The 13874-nt window shown below is 42.2% G+C and overlaps 2 protein-coding genes across 2 annotated transcripts; one reads left to right on the top strand and one right to left on the bottom strand.

Annotated features, from left to right (window-relative positions):
- Positions 1–343: 343 nt before the first annotated feature.
- Positions 344–9747, top strand: LOC120893925. The gene is given in 13 exon segments (XM_040296161.1): positions 344–952; positions 1020–1475; positions 1540–2073; positions 2075–2168; positions 2233–2473; positions 2548–2741; positions 5857–5861; positions 7337–7879; positions 7953–8306; positions 8370–8471; positions 8532–9159; positions 9228–9477; positions 9546–9747. Coding segments are annotated over 13 exon segments (4173 nt in total). The 5' UTR covers positions 344–382.
- A 1551-nt stretch (positions 9748–11298) lies between these two features.
- On the bottom strand, positions 11299–12721 carry LOC120895833 (odorant receptor 47a-like). The gene is made up of 4 exons (XM_040299509.1): positions 12246–12721; positions 11722–12157; positions 11489–11641; positions 11299–11415 (listed from the first exon to the last, which is right to left on the bottom strand). The coding sequence occupies exons 1-4, from the start codon at positions 12719–12721 to the stop codon at positions 11362–11364; spliced, it is 1119 nt and encodes a 372-aa protein (XP_040155443.1). The 3' UTR covers positions 11299–11361.
- Between the last annotated feature and the right edge of the window lie 1153 nt (positions 12722–13874).

The raw sequence follows: 13874 nt of genomic DNA, 5'->3' as shown, positions 1-13874 counted from the left end.
CGTGCCAAACTGTTATCATCGCCGCAATATGCTTCTGAATAGGTTGTGTAATCTTGACGCAGGGTTGAACAACACATTGGTCATTGAACCTATAATAACAGTGCAGACAGTAGTGTAAAACGCAGCTGGCTCAAGGTCAACTAAACGCTTGATTTTAGGAGGTCATTGTTACCTTACCAAAAAATTCTGCGGTTTTTATTGCATGTTTCGGTACATATCTATCAATGCCGCCAAACATACACAGACATGCACAGATCGCTGTACGCAAATGCATCAAATACCATCCTTGTTTAGTATATATACTCCGTTTGCGAAATAGATTCGTATCATTCTTAGTGGAAAGCCTAATTCGCATCATATTCAATCTTTCAAAGTGTAAAGTATGGCCACTTTAACACAGAAATTTCACGGACTTCTGCAACACCCGCTGGAGCCACTGTTTCTTCCCAAGAACGATGGCACACTTTTCTACGATCTTCCGGAGCGCTTCCTTACCTCGCGCTATAGTCCGATTGGGCAAAATTTGGCCAATCGCTTTGGACCCAATTCATCTGCCTCGTCGCAAGTCAGCAATGACACGGGCGTGCCGCCAACGGTGGTGACCATCAAAGATTTGGACGAGCTTCCGGATCTTACGTTCGCCACGTGGATTAAACGCCGGGACTCGTTCTCCCTATTCAATCCGGAACATCGGAAAGCGGCAGGAAAGCTGACCAAGCTGTTCTTGGATCAACCGAATGCGGATAGGCTCGTCGATGTGGCCGCTTACGCTCGCGATCGTCTAAATGCACCATTGTTCCAGTACGCACTGTCCGTGGCGTTGCTGCACCGTCCGGACACGAAGAGCGTGTCCGTACCGTCGTTGTTACACCTGTTTCCAGATCAGTTCATTGATCCGGCTGCCCAGGTAAGGATGATGGAAGAAGGATCAATCGTGCTGGATGAGAACCGGGTAAGTATTGGGTGTGTTTAACTGTTGTAAGGGGATAGTGTTTCCATACCTCAACACTCTTGGACAGATGCCGATTCCCATTCCAATGAACTATACCGCTACGGATGCAGAGCCTGAGCAGCGAATGGCATTCTTCCGAGAGGATATTGGAGTAAATCTGCACCACTGGCACTGGCATTTGGTCTATCCCGCTTCTGGGCCACCGAATGTTGTGCGGAAGGATCGACGGGGCGAGCTGTTCTACTACATGCACCAGCAGTTGCTCGCCCGCTATCAGATTGATCGTTATGCGCAAGGACTGGGACGAATCGAACCCTTAGCTAATCTGCGCGAACCGGTGCGCGAAGCCTACTACCCTAAGTTGTTGCGTACATCCAACAATCGCACCTTCTGCCCCCGATATCCCGGGATGACGATCAGTGACGTTGCACGCAGCGCCGACCGATTAGAGGTTAGAATAGCTGATATCGAATCGTGGCTTCCCCGCGTACTAGAGGCGATCGATGCTGGATTTGCAGTTAGTGTATGTACTGGGTGGGATGGGATTGTTTGATGTTCTGATTGCGATCCTGCATTGATTTTTGCAGGATGACGGTGTAAGAGTGCCTCTGGACGAAACAAGAGGTATAGACGTGTTGGGTAACATTCTCGAACGATCGGCCATCTCGATCAATCGCAATTTGTACGGTGATGTGCACAATATGGGACATGTGCTGCTGGCTTTCATTCACGATCCACGCGGAACGTATCTGGAATCGTCCGGAGTGATGGGAAGTGTAGCAACCGCTATGCGGGATCCGATCTTTTATCGCTGGCACAAGTTCATCGACAATATTTTCCTCCGGAACAAAGCTCGTCTCGCTCCGTACACCATGGCCGAACTTTCTAATAGCAACGTAACGCTGGAAGCGCTTGAAACGCAGCTCGATCGCGCTGGTGGCGCTGTCAACAGTTTTGTAACCTTTTGGCAGCGCTCGCAAGTTGATCTGCGTGCTGGAATAGACTTTTCTGCAGCGGGCAGTGCCTTCGTTAGCTTCACGCATCTTCAGTGTGCTCCATTCGTTTATCGGCTTCGCATCAATTCGACTGCTCGCTCAAACAGACAAGACACGGTACGGATCTTTTCTCTTGCCGCGCCAAAACGAACAGGGTCGCCCTTTGTCTTTTGAGGATCGTCGTCTGCTGGCCATCGAGCTGGACAGCTTCCGTGTAAATTGTATGAATCCGTGGGACATTATATGCTGACCGGCTTAAACCAATAACGAATTTGTTGCTTTCAGTGCGCCCCGGCATGAACAACATCGTACGGCAGTCGTCCAACTCGAGCGTTACGATTCCGTTCGAGCGGACCTTTGGTAACGTGGAGCAGGCTAACGCAGGCAATGCACAATCGCGATTCTGTGGTTGCGGTTGGCCGGCACATATGCTACTGCCGAAAGGGAATGCGAACGGCGTCGAGTTTGACTTGTTTGCAATGGTCTCGCGGTTTGAAGACGATAACGCTAACGTTAACTACGATGAGTAAGTGGCATACAGATTGTGCCGACCACCCGTTGCTATGATATTATAATGCTTTCTCTTTCGACCACCAACAGGAATGCTGGGTGCGATGATTCTTATGCGTTCTGCGGACTGCGGGATCGCGTTTACCCTAGCCGTCGTGCGATGGGCTTTCCATTCGATAGAAGAGCATCAAACGGTGTTAGATCAGTGGCAGATTTCGTTGCACCGTACAAAAACATGCGATTGGCGACTGTGACCTTACGTTTCATGAATACTATTATCGATCGTCCCACAAACTAATAAAAAACACGGAAAACGATGTAATGAACGAACAAAATATAACGATTTATGAATAAACTTTTGACAAGCATGCAATTGAAATATGTATCTCAAATTGTTTATAATGCATATTTAAGCAGAAATATCTATACAGAAAGAAAAATAGCATTAAAAATGGACAGGTCGTTTTGCTTCGATCAGCCTTAATTTATTGTTAAAAATGCAGGTCTTCAAAATTAGTCCAATCTGATTGAACTTAACATTCTGAATTCCATGCCTAAGACGATCATGATACAAAGCCGTTCAGTTAACGGCTAAACCATGGAACTTTCTGATATTGATGCTCCTGATTTACTCTCGTCCATCTCGTTGTATGTTCTCTCTCGTTCTCTTCGTCCTCTTGATCCTCTGTCAATTGAAACACGTCATACTCTTTATACTTTCAATGATCCTGTTCTATCCAGTTTCAGGTTGTTTAACCACTTTTACCATCTCTTTGATTTCGACTCCTCTCTTAACTCTTTCCGTAACCGTATTTTTTCTTCTAATTCTCTTTAATTTTTCTTCTAAGTTTTCGTTAAGTTTATGATAGTCTCTACGCTCTACCTACGTTTTTTTTTTCTTTAATTTTTTTGCTAAGTCAAGACTAGTTTAGTTAGGCTTAGTTTTTCATGAATTATTTTGTTTATTTGCTAGGGTTTAATTAGTTTTAAGTCTGTTTTATTTAACCATGATGGCGGATATTGAATTAATAAATGAAATGAAATGAAATGAATGAAATGATATGAAAGTGATTTAGAAGAGCAAATAAGAACAATTTGTGGTGGGACACGCAGAAAGCTCAAACATGAATATTTGCCTAATTTTATGGTTTGGCGTACCAGTTAATGATGTTTCAATATTGGGGGCCTTCACGATTCTAGTTAGTTTTTTGTATGGAGTTTGACAGTTGGAGGGTGAAATCATGTAAACAATCCATACAAAACCACACAAAAAACTAGCCTGCGATTTTCAGTCTAGAAAATTTTAGCCCAAAAGCTAGAATTAGATTCGAGTATCTGCTCGAAAACACGGGTTTGTTTACATTTATCCCAAGGTGCATTAAAGAAATCAGGTGATCGAATCTGGAATCAAAGTGTATGTAGTCCAGGTGGTCTCATAGCATTTTTTATAACCAAATTTGAATATCACTTTTTGACAGAACGAGTGAAAACTTTTGCTCCAACGAGCTTTCTGGAGGCTTGACGAATACTCAAAACACTCCTACAATCTTCATTCAGAAGCAGAAGCGATAAAAATCAGCCTTCTAAATTCATACACCTTGGGATAAGCCCACCTGTATATTATACTCAATTAGATAGCTGCTCGAAAACTGCTATACAATGCAAACAGCTGACAGGCTGAAATTTCAGCCTACGAGCTTCAAACGGAAAGGGCTCCATTAACTGATTCGTTAGTCATAACTACCTTTTTTATCATTCAGAAATAACTTATAAAGTTCATAACGCTAAATTTAGAATCAAATTTAAATATCTTATTCTCGACTGGCGATCTCAGCTCTAGTTTGATACAGATTTCGTGTTCGATATTTCTATTGCGCTGAAATTGAACCGACTCTACTAGACCGGGTCCACGTCCAATAGCCTGACAAGAGAAGTGATATTGCAATTTCAAACTACATGTTAACAGATTATTCCACTCTTACATGAAACAAACTGAAAAGAGTTTAGCAGAGCTCTGGTTTATCGTTTCGCCAAAGAAATAATGATTAATATTAAAACTACAATTACTATTAAATGCAATACTACTACTAATTACTACTACTACTAATCAAACATACCTGACATGCAAAACAAGCACAGCAAAATGGAGATTGTCATAAGGAAGACTGAATGTATGTAAATAACGATTATAATTTAGGCCAGCGATGTCAAACTCATTTAATCCCGCGCGCTATAATGCTACTGTTAAATGTTAAATGTTGAATGATAAAAAAAATTAGATTAGATTAGAAAAAAAAGAATTAGAAGAAAATTAGCAGTTTTTTTTCATTTTATTTGGGATTACAGTTACGTTACAATACATTAAACTTTGATGTAAAAAAACGAAAAATAAACTGCAGATGATTTTTTTAAATTTTCAATAGGTTTCTGATATTTCCGACATTTGAATAGTTTTGTGTCCAGTAACAAGATTTAGTACGTAACAATAATGGCAAAAACTCGTTTATCAAATACAGAACAGTAAATTTTATGTTGATATTAGTGTCATTATTCATTATCATAACTAAAATCATTAATTTTGAGCTGATATTGGTTGTGAACATCATTTACGTACGTTAGAAACAGAGAAATCTTGATGTCGTCCAAGGTCCATAAATTACTACAGTTCGGATCGTCCAGTCCAGTCGAGCCTTAGACAAATCTTCAGTTGACAGTCGAGGAATTAACTAAGTGTCATACAAGTCCATAGTAACCGTTACTCCCTTGCGGTCAATTTTCATTGAAATCCTTATTCATTATGGCGACCAAAATCAGATTCATAAGCCCACTTGTGGTTTATATTTTCGCTTTGGTCTTGGTAAGCTGCCTTCTGGAAAACTTGAGATCACTGGTAATATCTTATCAAATTAACACGTGTTTGTACTGGCATCTGATTGCATCTGATATTGAAACGTTTTGGAAAAGTATAATGTTCTAAGCTGCAACCACTGGTAAAGATGAGCCCGACCTTTCCCAAAACAATATGACAAAAAAGTGTAAAAGCTTGCGTTTTTCGTTCCAGTTGGTGGAGCGATTATGTTAATTTGTCCATGTATTTCTATAATAGAAAGTGCTCTTTGGTTACTCTTTGGTTACCGAGTACCGTGATTGATTAATAAAAAAAGATGTTCCAAACTCGCATACAAGTTGTTAAGAGTTTAGACTTCTGGACATTCAAAATTTTGTAAGAGTTTGCAGCCTAAACGAGAGTTGTTTCTTTAAACAATTGTTCATGAAATATATGCTACAGCATTTTACGCATCGGAAAGACTACAGAATTATCATTGATTGTTTAACCATTTTTGAGGTTTTTTGTATAACTCGAACAGTTTTTGGATTTCTTATCTTTTATGCATAGAGATAAAGTAGGAAGAAACACCGACAAGGTTTTATACCGTTGCACGGTCTGACAGCTAGTAGAGAAACCTGCGAAGTTGCTCTTTTTCTTCAATGGCACAACAGTCGTTGTCGGCCAAAGCATGGCTTTCAGTGACTTATTGATTACACGAAGCAGGATAATCAGTCTCACATATGGGGGCACGGTCCATTCGAGGCTTGAACCCATGACGGGCATGTTGTTAAGTGAAATATTTGCTTTATATTTCAGGTGTAAGGAATTGACTGACATGTACGGTAGAAGCTGAAATGTAAAATAAATGTTGGCTCAAGCGGTCGCGGTCCACACCGAAAGTCGCGGGCCACATTTGGCCTACGGGCCAACAGTTTGACACCTCTGATTTAGGCACTTACGTTTGAGACTAACAAGGCAGGGCTAGATCAAATACGGATATCCTATCTCTTTTAATACACACACGTCAAAGGCTCCTTCAAGATTGGACGTAGTTCGATTAGACTTAATTCATTACCACGCAGCCCGATAGTCAATCCTTGCTACGATGGGAAGGACCATCCTAGGCTTAAACCTATAACGGGTATGTTATTGAGTTGTTCGAGATGACGACTGTACCACGGGACCGGCCCACATAAACATGATCGACGATGTTCTTATAATTAAAAGAAAAAAATAAACATTTGCCTAAAAACACTTTTGTCAGCATCAATTGTCACAATCAATTCAAAGAATATTTATTTAAGAAGTCGCTCATTGGAACATTTTAACATTTTTTTATTTTCGAATAAGCATAGATACATTTTTTCCAACTAGTACAAGCAGGCCTTTTATCTTACGTCTAGGTCATTAACCGAACGTAGTGGTTAAATTGCGTGATACGCAAGCTTTTGTTTCGTTATTATTTACCATCGTGCAAATCAGAATCTGGAGTGTGTTCAGTTACATATTTAAATAATACATTTAATGAAAACAAATCGACCATCATGAGTATAGTAATTTAAGAAATCTTAAAATGAAAGCCTCTCCCAAGAAAATATGGAAGAAAATAGCTTAAAAAATCTCGCAGTGTTTATGCAATTGCTATCGTCTGATATATCATCTTCGGAGCTGATGTTGCTTCTTCTTTTACATGTTAAATCTTTCTTTGAACTTGCTTATCACTTCTTTGGATCCCACAACGCTTCCAATGCTTGACAAAATATGTTGTTTCTGTTGCTACATTGTCATGAACCTTAACACACACACACGAAAAAGAAAATCTTGATAATTTTGGTCGACCCGAACCGCGGAGCGATAGTGGTGGTTGTCGTCCGAAAAATATCCATCTAAATTATCGTTATATTTAGGCTAGTTTGTGGTTTGAGCGCAATCTAACTCGTATATAAGACGCTGCAGATCGTCACAATCATCAACAGTTTGACGAGATCAACCGAATAGAGTGAGTGCTTGTTCTTAACAGTGTGTCGTGCAGTGTCAAAAAGTGTTTAGCCACCAATACTAGCAACGATGTCGGACAACAAGAAGCTTCTGGCCCTGCTGCAGCGCCCACTGGAGCCAACGTTCTACCCAAAGGACAATGGCAAAACCGTGGTCGATCTACCGGAAAACTTCCTGACTGAGCGGTACCGTCCGATCGGCGCCTCACTGCAGAGCCGCTTCGGAAACGATGCCGATACGCGCATTCCCGTAAGGAATGTGTCGCCGCCGGCCATTTCCTTCGCGGAGGCCGTACCGCGCCGGGGAGGCTTTTCGCTGTTCAACCCAAAGCACCGTCAAATTGCGGGCGATCTTATCAATCTGTTTATGAACCAGCCGGACGTTGAGACGCTGATGAGCGTGGCGGCTTACTCGCGTGATCGACTGAATCCGATCCTGTTCCAGTACGCGCTATCCGTTGCGATTCAGCACCGTCCGGATACGAAGGATCTGAACATTCCCTCGTTCCTGGAGCTGTTCCCGGACTCGTTCGTTGATCCGAGCGTGTTTCCTAAGCTCCGTGAGGAGGGTGCCATCGTACAGGCCGAGAACAGAGTAAGTAGAGTAGAGGGTAGAGATGTTGCACAATCGGACCTAACACTGTATCGTTTTCTGTACATCGATTTAGATGACTATTGATATTCCGATGAACTATACTGCCTCCGATCGGGAGGATGAGCAGCGTTTGGCCTACTTCCGCGAGGACATCGGTGTGAACCTGCACCATTGGCATTGGCATCTGGTGTATCCGGGCGAGGGTCCCGACCGTGTCGTCAACAAGGACCGCCGTGGTGAGCTGTTCTACTACATGCACCAGCAGTTGATTGCTCGCTACAATGTGGAGCGCTTCTGCAATCGTCTCGCTCGTGTACGACCACTGACGAACCTGCGTGAGCCTTTGCCGGAAGGATACTTCCCGAAGATTATTCGCAGCTTGAATAACCGGGCGTTCCCACCGCGTCCACAGAATACTGTTTTGAGGGTTAGTACTTAAAACCATGATCCACGGATCATATGTTCATTGATGATTTTATACCGCTCTCAGGATATCAATCGCGTGGATGATAGTGTTACCTTTACGGTGAGCGATCTTGAACGCTCGGAATCTCGCATTGCCGAAAGCATTGACGGTGGATACGTCGTGGGCGTAAGTAGATTAGTCAACAATAAAATCGCTCGATAAAATAATGATTTACCTTGTATGTAGCCCGGTGGTAATCGTATTCCTCTGGACGAGCGCACCGGTATCGATGTGCTGGGTAACATCATGGAACCGTCGGCACTGTCGGTGAACAGCCAGTTCTATGGAAACTATCACGGAAACTTGCACAACATCATCGCATACAGCCATGACCCAGATAATCGCTTCCTGGAGGGATACGGTGTGGTGGGCGAGTTCCAGACCGCTATGCGTGACCCATCGTTCTACCGTCTGCACGCCCAGGTGGACAATATGTTCCATCGCTACAAGCGCACGCTGCAGCCGTACAATGCTAATCAGCTGAACTACAATGGCATCCAAATCCAATCGCTTGGAGTGCAGCTGAACCGTGCCAATGCACCGGCCAATGTGCTGCTGACGTACTGGCAACGATCGCAGGTTGATCTCGCTACGGGACTCGACTTCGGACCGGAAGGAAACGTGTTTGCATCGTTTACGCATTTGCAGCACGCACCGTTCACCTTCAGACTGACGGTGAACAACACTAGCGGAGCTACACGCCGTGGAACATGCCGTATCTTTATTGGCCCGAAGGTGGATGAACGCAACACTGGTCTGACAATGGATGAGCAACGCCTGTTGATGATTGAGCTGGACAAGTTCACCGTTAACCGTAAGTATATTCAATAGTCTATACTTGCAATAACACCAGAAGCACTCTATTGTTTATTTGTTTTGCAGTAAACCCTGGTACGAATAACATCGTCCGCCGCTCGGAACAATCCAGTGTAACCATTCCGTACGAGCGAACCTTCCGTCAAGTCGCGCTGTCTAACATCAACGAGCCAAGCACGGAACAGTTCCGCTTCTGCAACTGCGGCTGGCCGCACCATCTGCTGATTCCGAAGGGCACTCCCGAAGGCATGCAGTTTGATCTATTCGCCATGATCTCCAACTACGCTGACGATACGGTCAACCAGGAGTTTGATGAGTATGAAATTGTGGTTGTTGTTTTGTATCTGCTTAGGTAGTAATCATTTTGAACTTCTCTCTTGCCAGGAATGTTAACTGCAACGATTCGCACTCGTTCTGTGGACTGCGCGACCAGCTGTACCCTGACCGACGCCCGATGGGTTATCCGTTTGATCGCCGCATGCCAACCGCTGTGAGAAGTTTGACCGATTTTACCCGCGGTAACACCAACATGGCAACGTCGCAGGTGCAGATCCGTTTCACCAACACTGTCATTGCCAGAACTTAAACCTGGTTCAAATGAATACGTGTTAAACGATACTTATTTTTGGCAAACGATTACTGACACATTTGATTGGATTACTACACTTTAACTTTATAAAATTTCATTTGATTATTTTCAAAATAAACGCTTTTTATTGTATCGCAGCATACATCAAGATTGTTATAGATTGTGGTTGATGCGTCACCACATGGTTAGATGCGTCTGTTTGGCTATTCCGGTTCATTTTCTCTGAATATTTTCATCCACTTCTGTTTCATTTTTAATTTTATTTTCTTGTTCTTTATCTTTATAGCTCTGGTTATTATTGCAGACTTTTCAATTTATATATGATTTAGAATAAATTATTAGATTACTTTAAGGTAATCGTTATGTAGCTTTTATTTTACACAATTTGTTGTTTATTTCTCTTTCAATGGATAACAATGATCCCTATAAATGTTCTTTGTGATTCCTGTGAAGTCTATATGAGGTGTTGCCAGGATTTCCGCCGCCAAGAGTTAAACTCCATACAAAAAGCTGGCTAGTATCGTAAAACACCCCAATGTTGACTTGTAATTGCAATTGTGTAATGTTTCATTCTTTACAATCTTATAACAACACAAATTTCACCAAACTTTGTGATAAGTGTACGGTGGTAACAATTCACCACATATATCATATCATCATACAACGTAAAGAGAGCAACAGATCAGCGACACGACTGCATATTAATTGCCGTCGAGCGTTACCACAAAGGTGACCGTTACAATCCATTGCTTGAATGGCGACATCAATAATGATGTCGTGTGCAAAGGGTATATTAAAAAAAAAAACAACATAGGTATCTATTCCATAAACATTCCAATCAAGCAAGAGGTTCGATTTCTGTTCGATGTATTTTCCAGCACAATACACAATGATGATGGTTTGTACGACCATTTATTTTATTTATTTCATTTGCTACATACGAAACATAGTGTCACTATATATACACACATACGCGTGCACTGTTGCCGTCCACGTCAACAGATCCTGTGAGCCGCCGTGTAAGAAAGACTTCGAGGGAGTATCCGTACTGTGTATTATTTTATTTGAGCATACATGTGCAAATATAGTTATTAAGCTTTACTGTACTGTACTGATATTTCCTGAGATTTCGTTAGAACAATGCAATGATAAAAAGGGAACACAACAGTGGGACACGCGAGGAATGTAGGTGATACATGCGGAGATTTTTGAATTTTTCGTTCGAACATGCAATGGTGACGGCGGGACAGTTACAAAGCAGAATTACTTGGGTTTAGTTGAAACGCAGAATAAAATTTCCATTGCTTTTTCTATACTCTACAACATTTAAACAGCAAAAAAGTCAATAGACGATGGAAGTGGATAGCGTGTGGTGAAATGGTAACAGAGTAACATAAATATTGTGTAGATTTCATAGCAGAGCAGTTTAGACTTTAGACAAATAGAATTGCATCTATGTTCGCAATTATTGATAGCAAACTAAGTTAAACATTGATTTTGGATAGTTCCATTAGAATAGTTAGTGTTTCTTGTGCAGCTAGATCCAACATCATCTATTTCACGTTTAAGATTATTAAGTGTTGTTTTTGCTTTAATAATTGAAACAATCTTTTACTCCATTAGAGACATCAGTAGAGCTACGTACGATCCAGCTGAATTTAAAATCTGAAAAGAGATAACACCAACCACAAAAGGTCACTTACTCAAAATCGTTTTTAATTACGTATTGCCACCATACCACATTCAGCGTGGGCAAAGATGCTTGCGTAAAGCCCGACTTTGCGTTCACCGGTTTCATCGCTCTCATCATACAGTTGATCAACATTTTTTGGGTGGCAACACTCGCATCATACCATTTGCTTTTGAAGACAGCATCATGCACCTGTGTACTCTAGAAATGAAATTGACCACAGCAAAGAAGGGGATTTAGTTTGTCTAGTTTTCCCACAGATTGGTTGGATATGTGTGCACCTCGTAGTAGAGCTGTGATCCATAGTAGCAGTAGTAGGTAACCTGTATGGTAATGGCCATCCCGTACGCCACATATACCACCATAATGTTCGTACCCACCGATATGACTAGCTGAAAGGCAAGCATACAGAGCAGTACCGATGAGATGAGCAATTGATTCAGAATGACATTTTTGTACGCATTGATGACACGATCGGAGATACGTAGTATGTACTTGTGGTGTTCGATGAGTTTCTTCAGCTCCCGGTTACCATCGTCAAAGCGAAGCCCCTCGAAACGCTCTTGGATGATGACGAAGTGGGCCACCAGGCAGGAGGAAAAGGTACCGAACGTGGAATCACACGCCACACAATCCAGCACGACCCAAAATATGGCCACACTGCACCAGACAAAGAAAATTGTAAAGGTCACCGGATGTTTCACATCAAATGGGAAGCTACGGACGAGGAAAGAGAAGATAAAGACAGCTGGGTAGTAAGAGAGTGGAGAGCACTTGGACTTGGGAATCTCCCCAGGCAACCTACTCCATCAGCAGCGGTAGTTTCCAGTCCGATTTCTCCGACAGGAAAACCAGCACTAGCGCTACTCCCACGAATAGCACTCCCGTTGACATGGCCGTAATCAAATAAGCCCACGCGAGGAACCGGTCGATGCGGTTGTACTTTTGCACGATCCTGATTTCGCTCGACTGGAGCGAATCCTTCAATGCCGCAAACTCGTCCACGATACTCCACAGCTCGGACCGATGCAGGAGTAGATTGTACTGCCGCACCAGCCCCAGGTAGGCGGTGAAGGTGGGCCCCAGACAATCGCATAGCAGCATAATTTGGTCGATGTGTTTGAAGGCAAACATCACCGTGCCCAGCATCATGACAAGCACGGTGAAGAAACTAACCGCGAACAGAACTCTCCCACGGAACGAATCGGTTCGAGCAATGCCAATAGCTCTCAGGCAGATTGATTGAACACGGAAAAAGTCAACGGTCTCAGCGGCCAACATGATTGATGCAATACGCAGGTTCTAGACTGACTGACTGTTTGCAGGTGCAGCAGCAACGTTTTAGACGGAAGCTCAAGAAGGTGACCTTTGCATACACGTGTACAAGCTCAGCCTATTACGGCAATTAAGTTTGATATGCAGTAATTAAACTGTTGGCGAATGTCAGAAGCAAAGGGGTTATTTAACATATCAATTGTGTCACACGAGGAAATGCTGAGCTGAGGCATACCGTACGGAACAAAATGGCTCACAGATCAGCCCTTGTAAAACGTTCTATATTTAAAGGCATACAACCGTCTTATTAAAAATGCGACTCATTAATCCAGCTGCGTGTTGCTTCGACTAACAAGAAATGTATAAGATTTACAATCAGTAAGCGTTGATTGATTTATTAGTTTAGTTAGTTTCAGCTAATTTCTTATAAATAGCTAATAGCTAATTAATTTATTAGTTCCAGCTAATAACCTTTTAACGTCTTATCAAACTCAAAACGAGGTATGACCACACTGCCATTCTCTTACTAATTAAAGTTCATATGTGAGAACTCATTTTGAATCACAGAAAACAATAAACCATATCAACCACCATATCGATAACAAGTTATATTTGTGTAAACATATATTTTTCATGCTAATATTAAATATTCTTTCGAAAACTATCGTATTCTTCTTCTTAGTTTTACGACCTATGCGGTAATACAAACCTATACAAGCTTTCGAGACTAATTAAGTACCATGCAGCCGGATAGTCTAGTCCTTGCTCCGCGAGGGCTGTCTATTTTAGATTTGAACCCACGACGGACACGTTGCTAGGTCGTGCGAGTAGACGACCACGGGACAACCCCTTTTAAAAACTATGCTGTCATATGTCATATTACTGCAAAAGTGTATGAATCCGCTCACAGTTTAATACCACCATTTGGCAATTCATCGTTATCCTGATTTAAATAGGCGCGAGGCCTCGTGAGCGACAAAATGCTCACAAATTATTCAACAAGTGAACTTTTGACCATTTTTCGTTACCTGGAGAAGCCAGATAATACACATACAGTGGCCGGCAATATAAAGTGGCCACTACTTACAATGTTACATTTTTTACATTTTTTCCGTGAAAAATGAAGTTATTGTACTGCTTTATTTTTTGAAACATTGCT

This window comes from Anopheles arabiensis, chromosome 2 (genome assembly GCF_016920715.1).
Source record: "Anopheles arabiensis isolate DONGOLA chromosome 2, AaraD3, whole genome shotgun sequence".
Taxonomy (NCBI): Eukaryota; Metazoa; Arthropoda; class Insecta; order Diptera; family Culicidae; genus Anopheles; species Anopheles arabiensis.
This window is presented reverse-complemented; position numbering and strand designations above follow the sequence as displayed.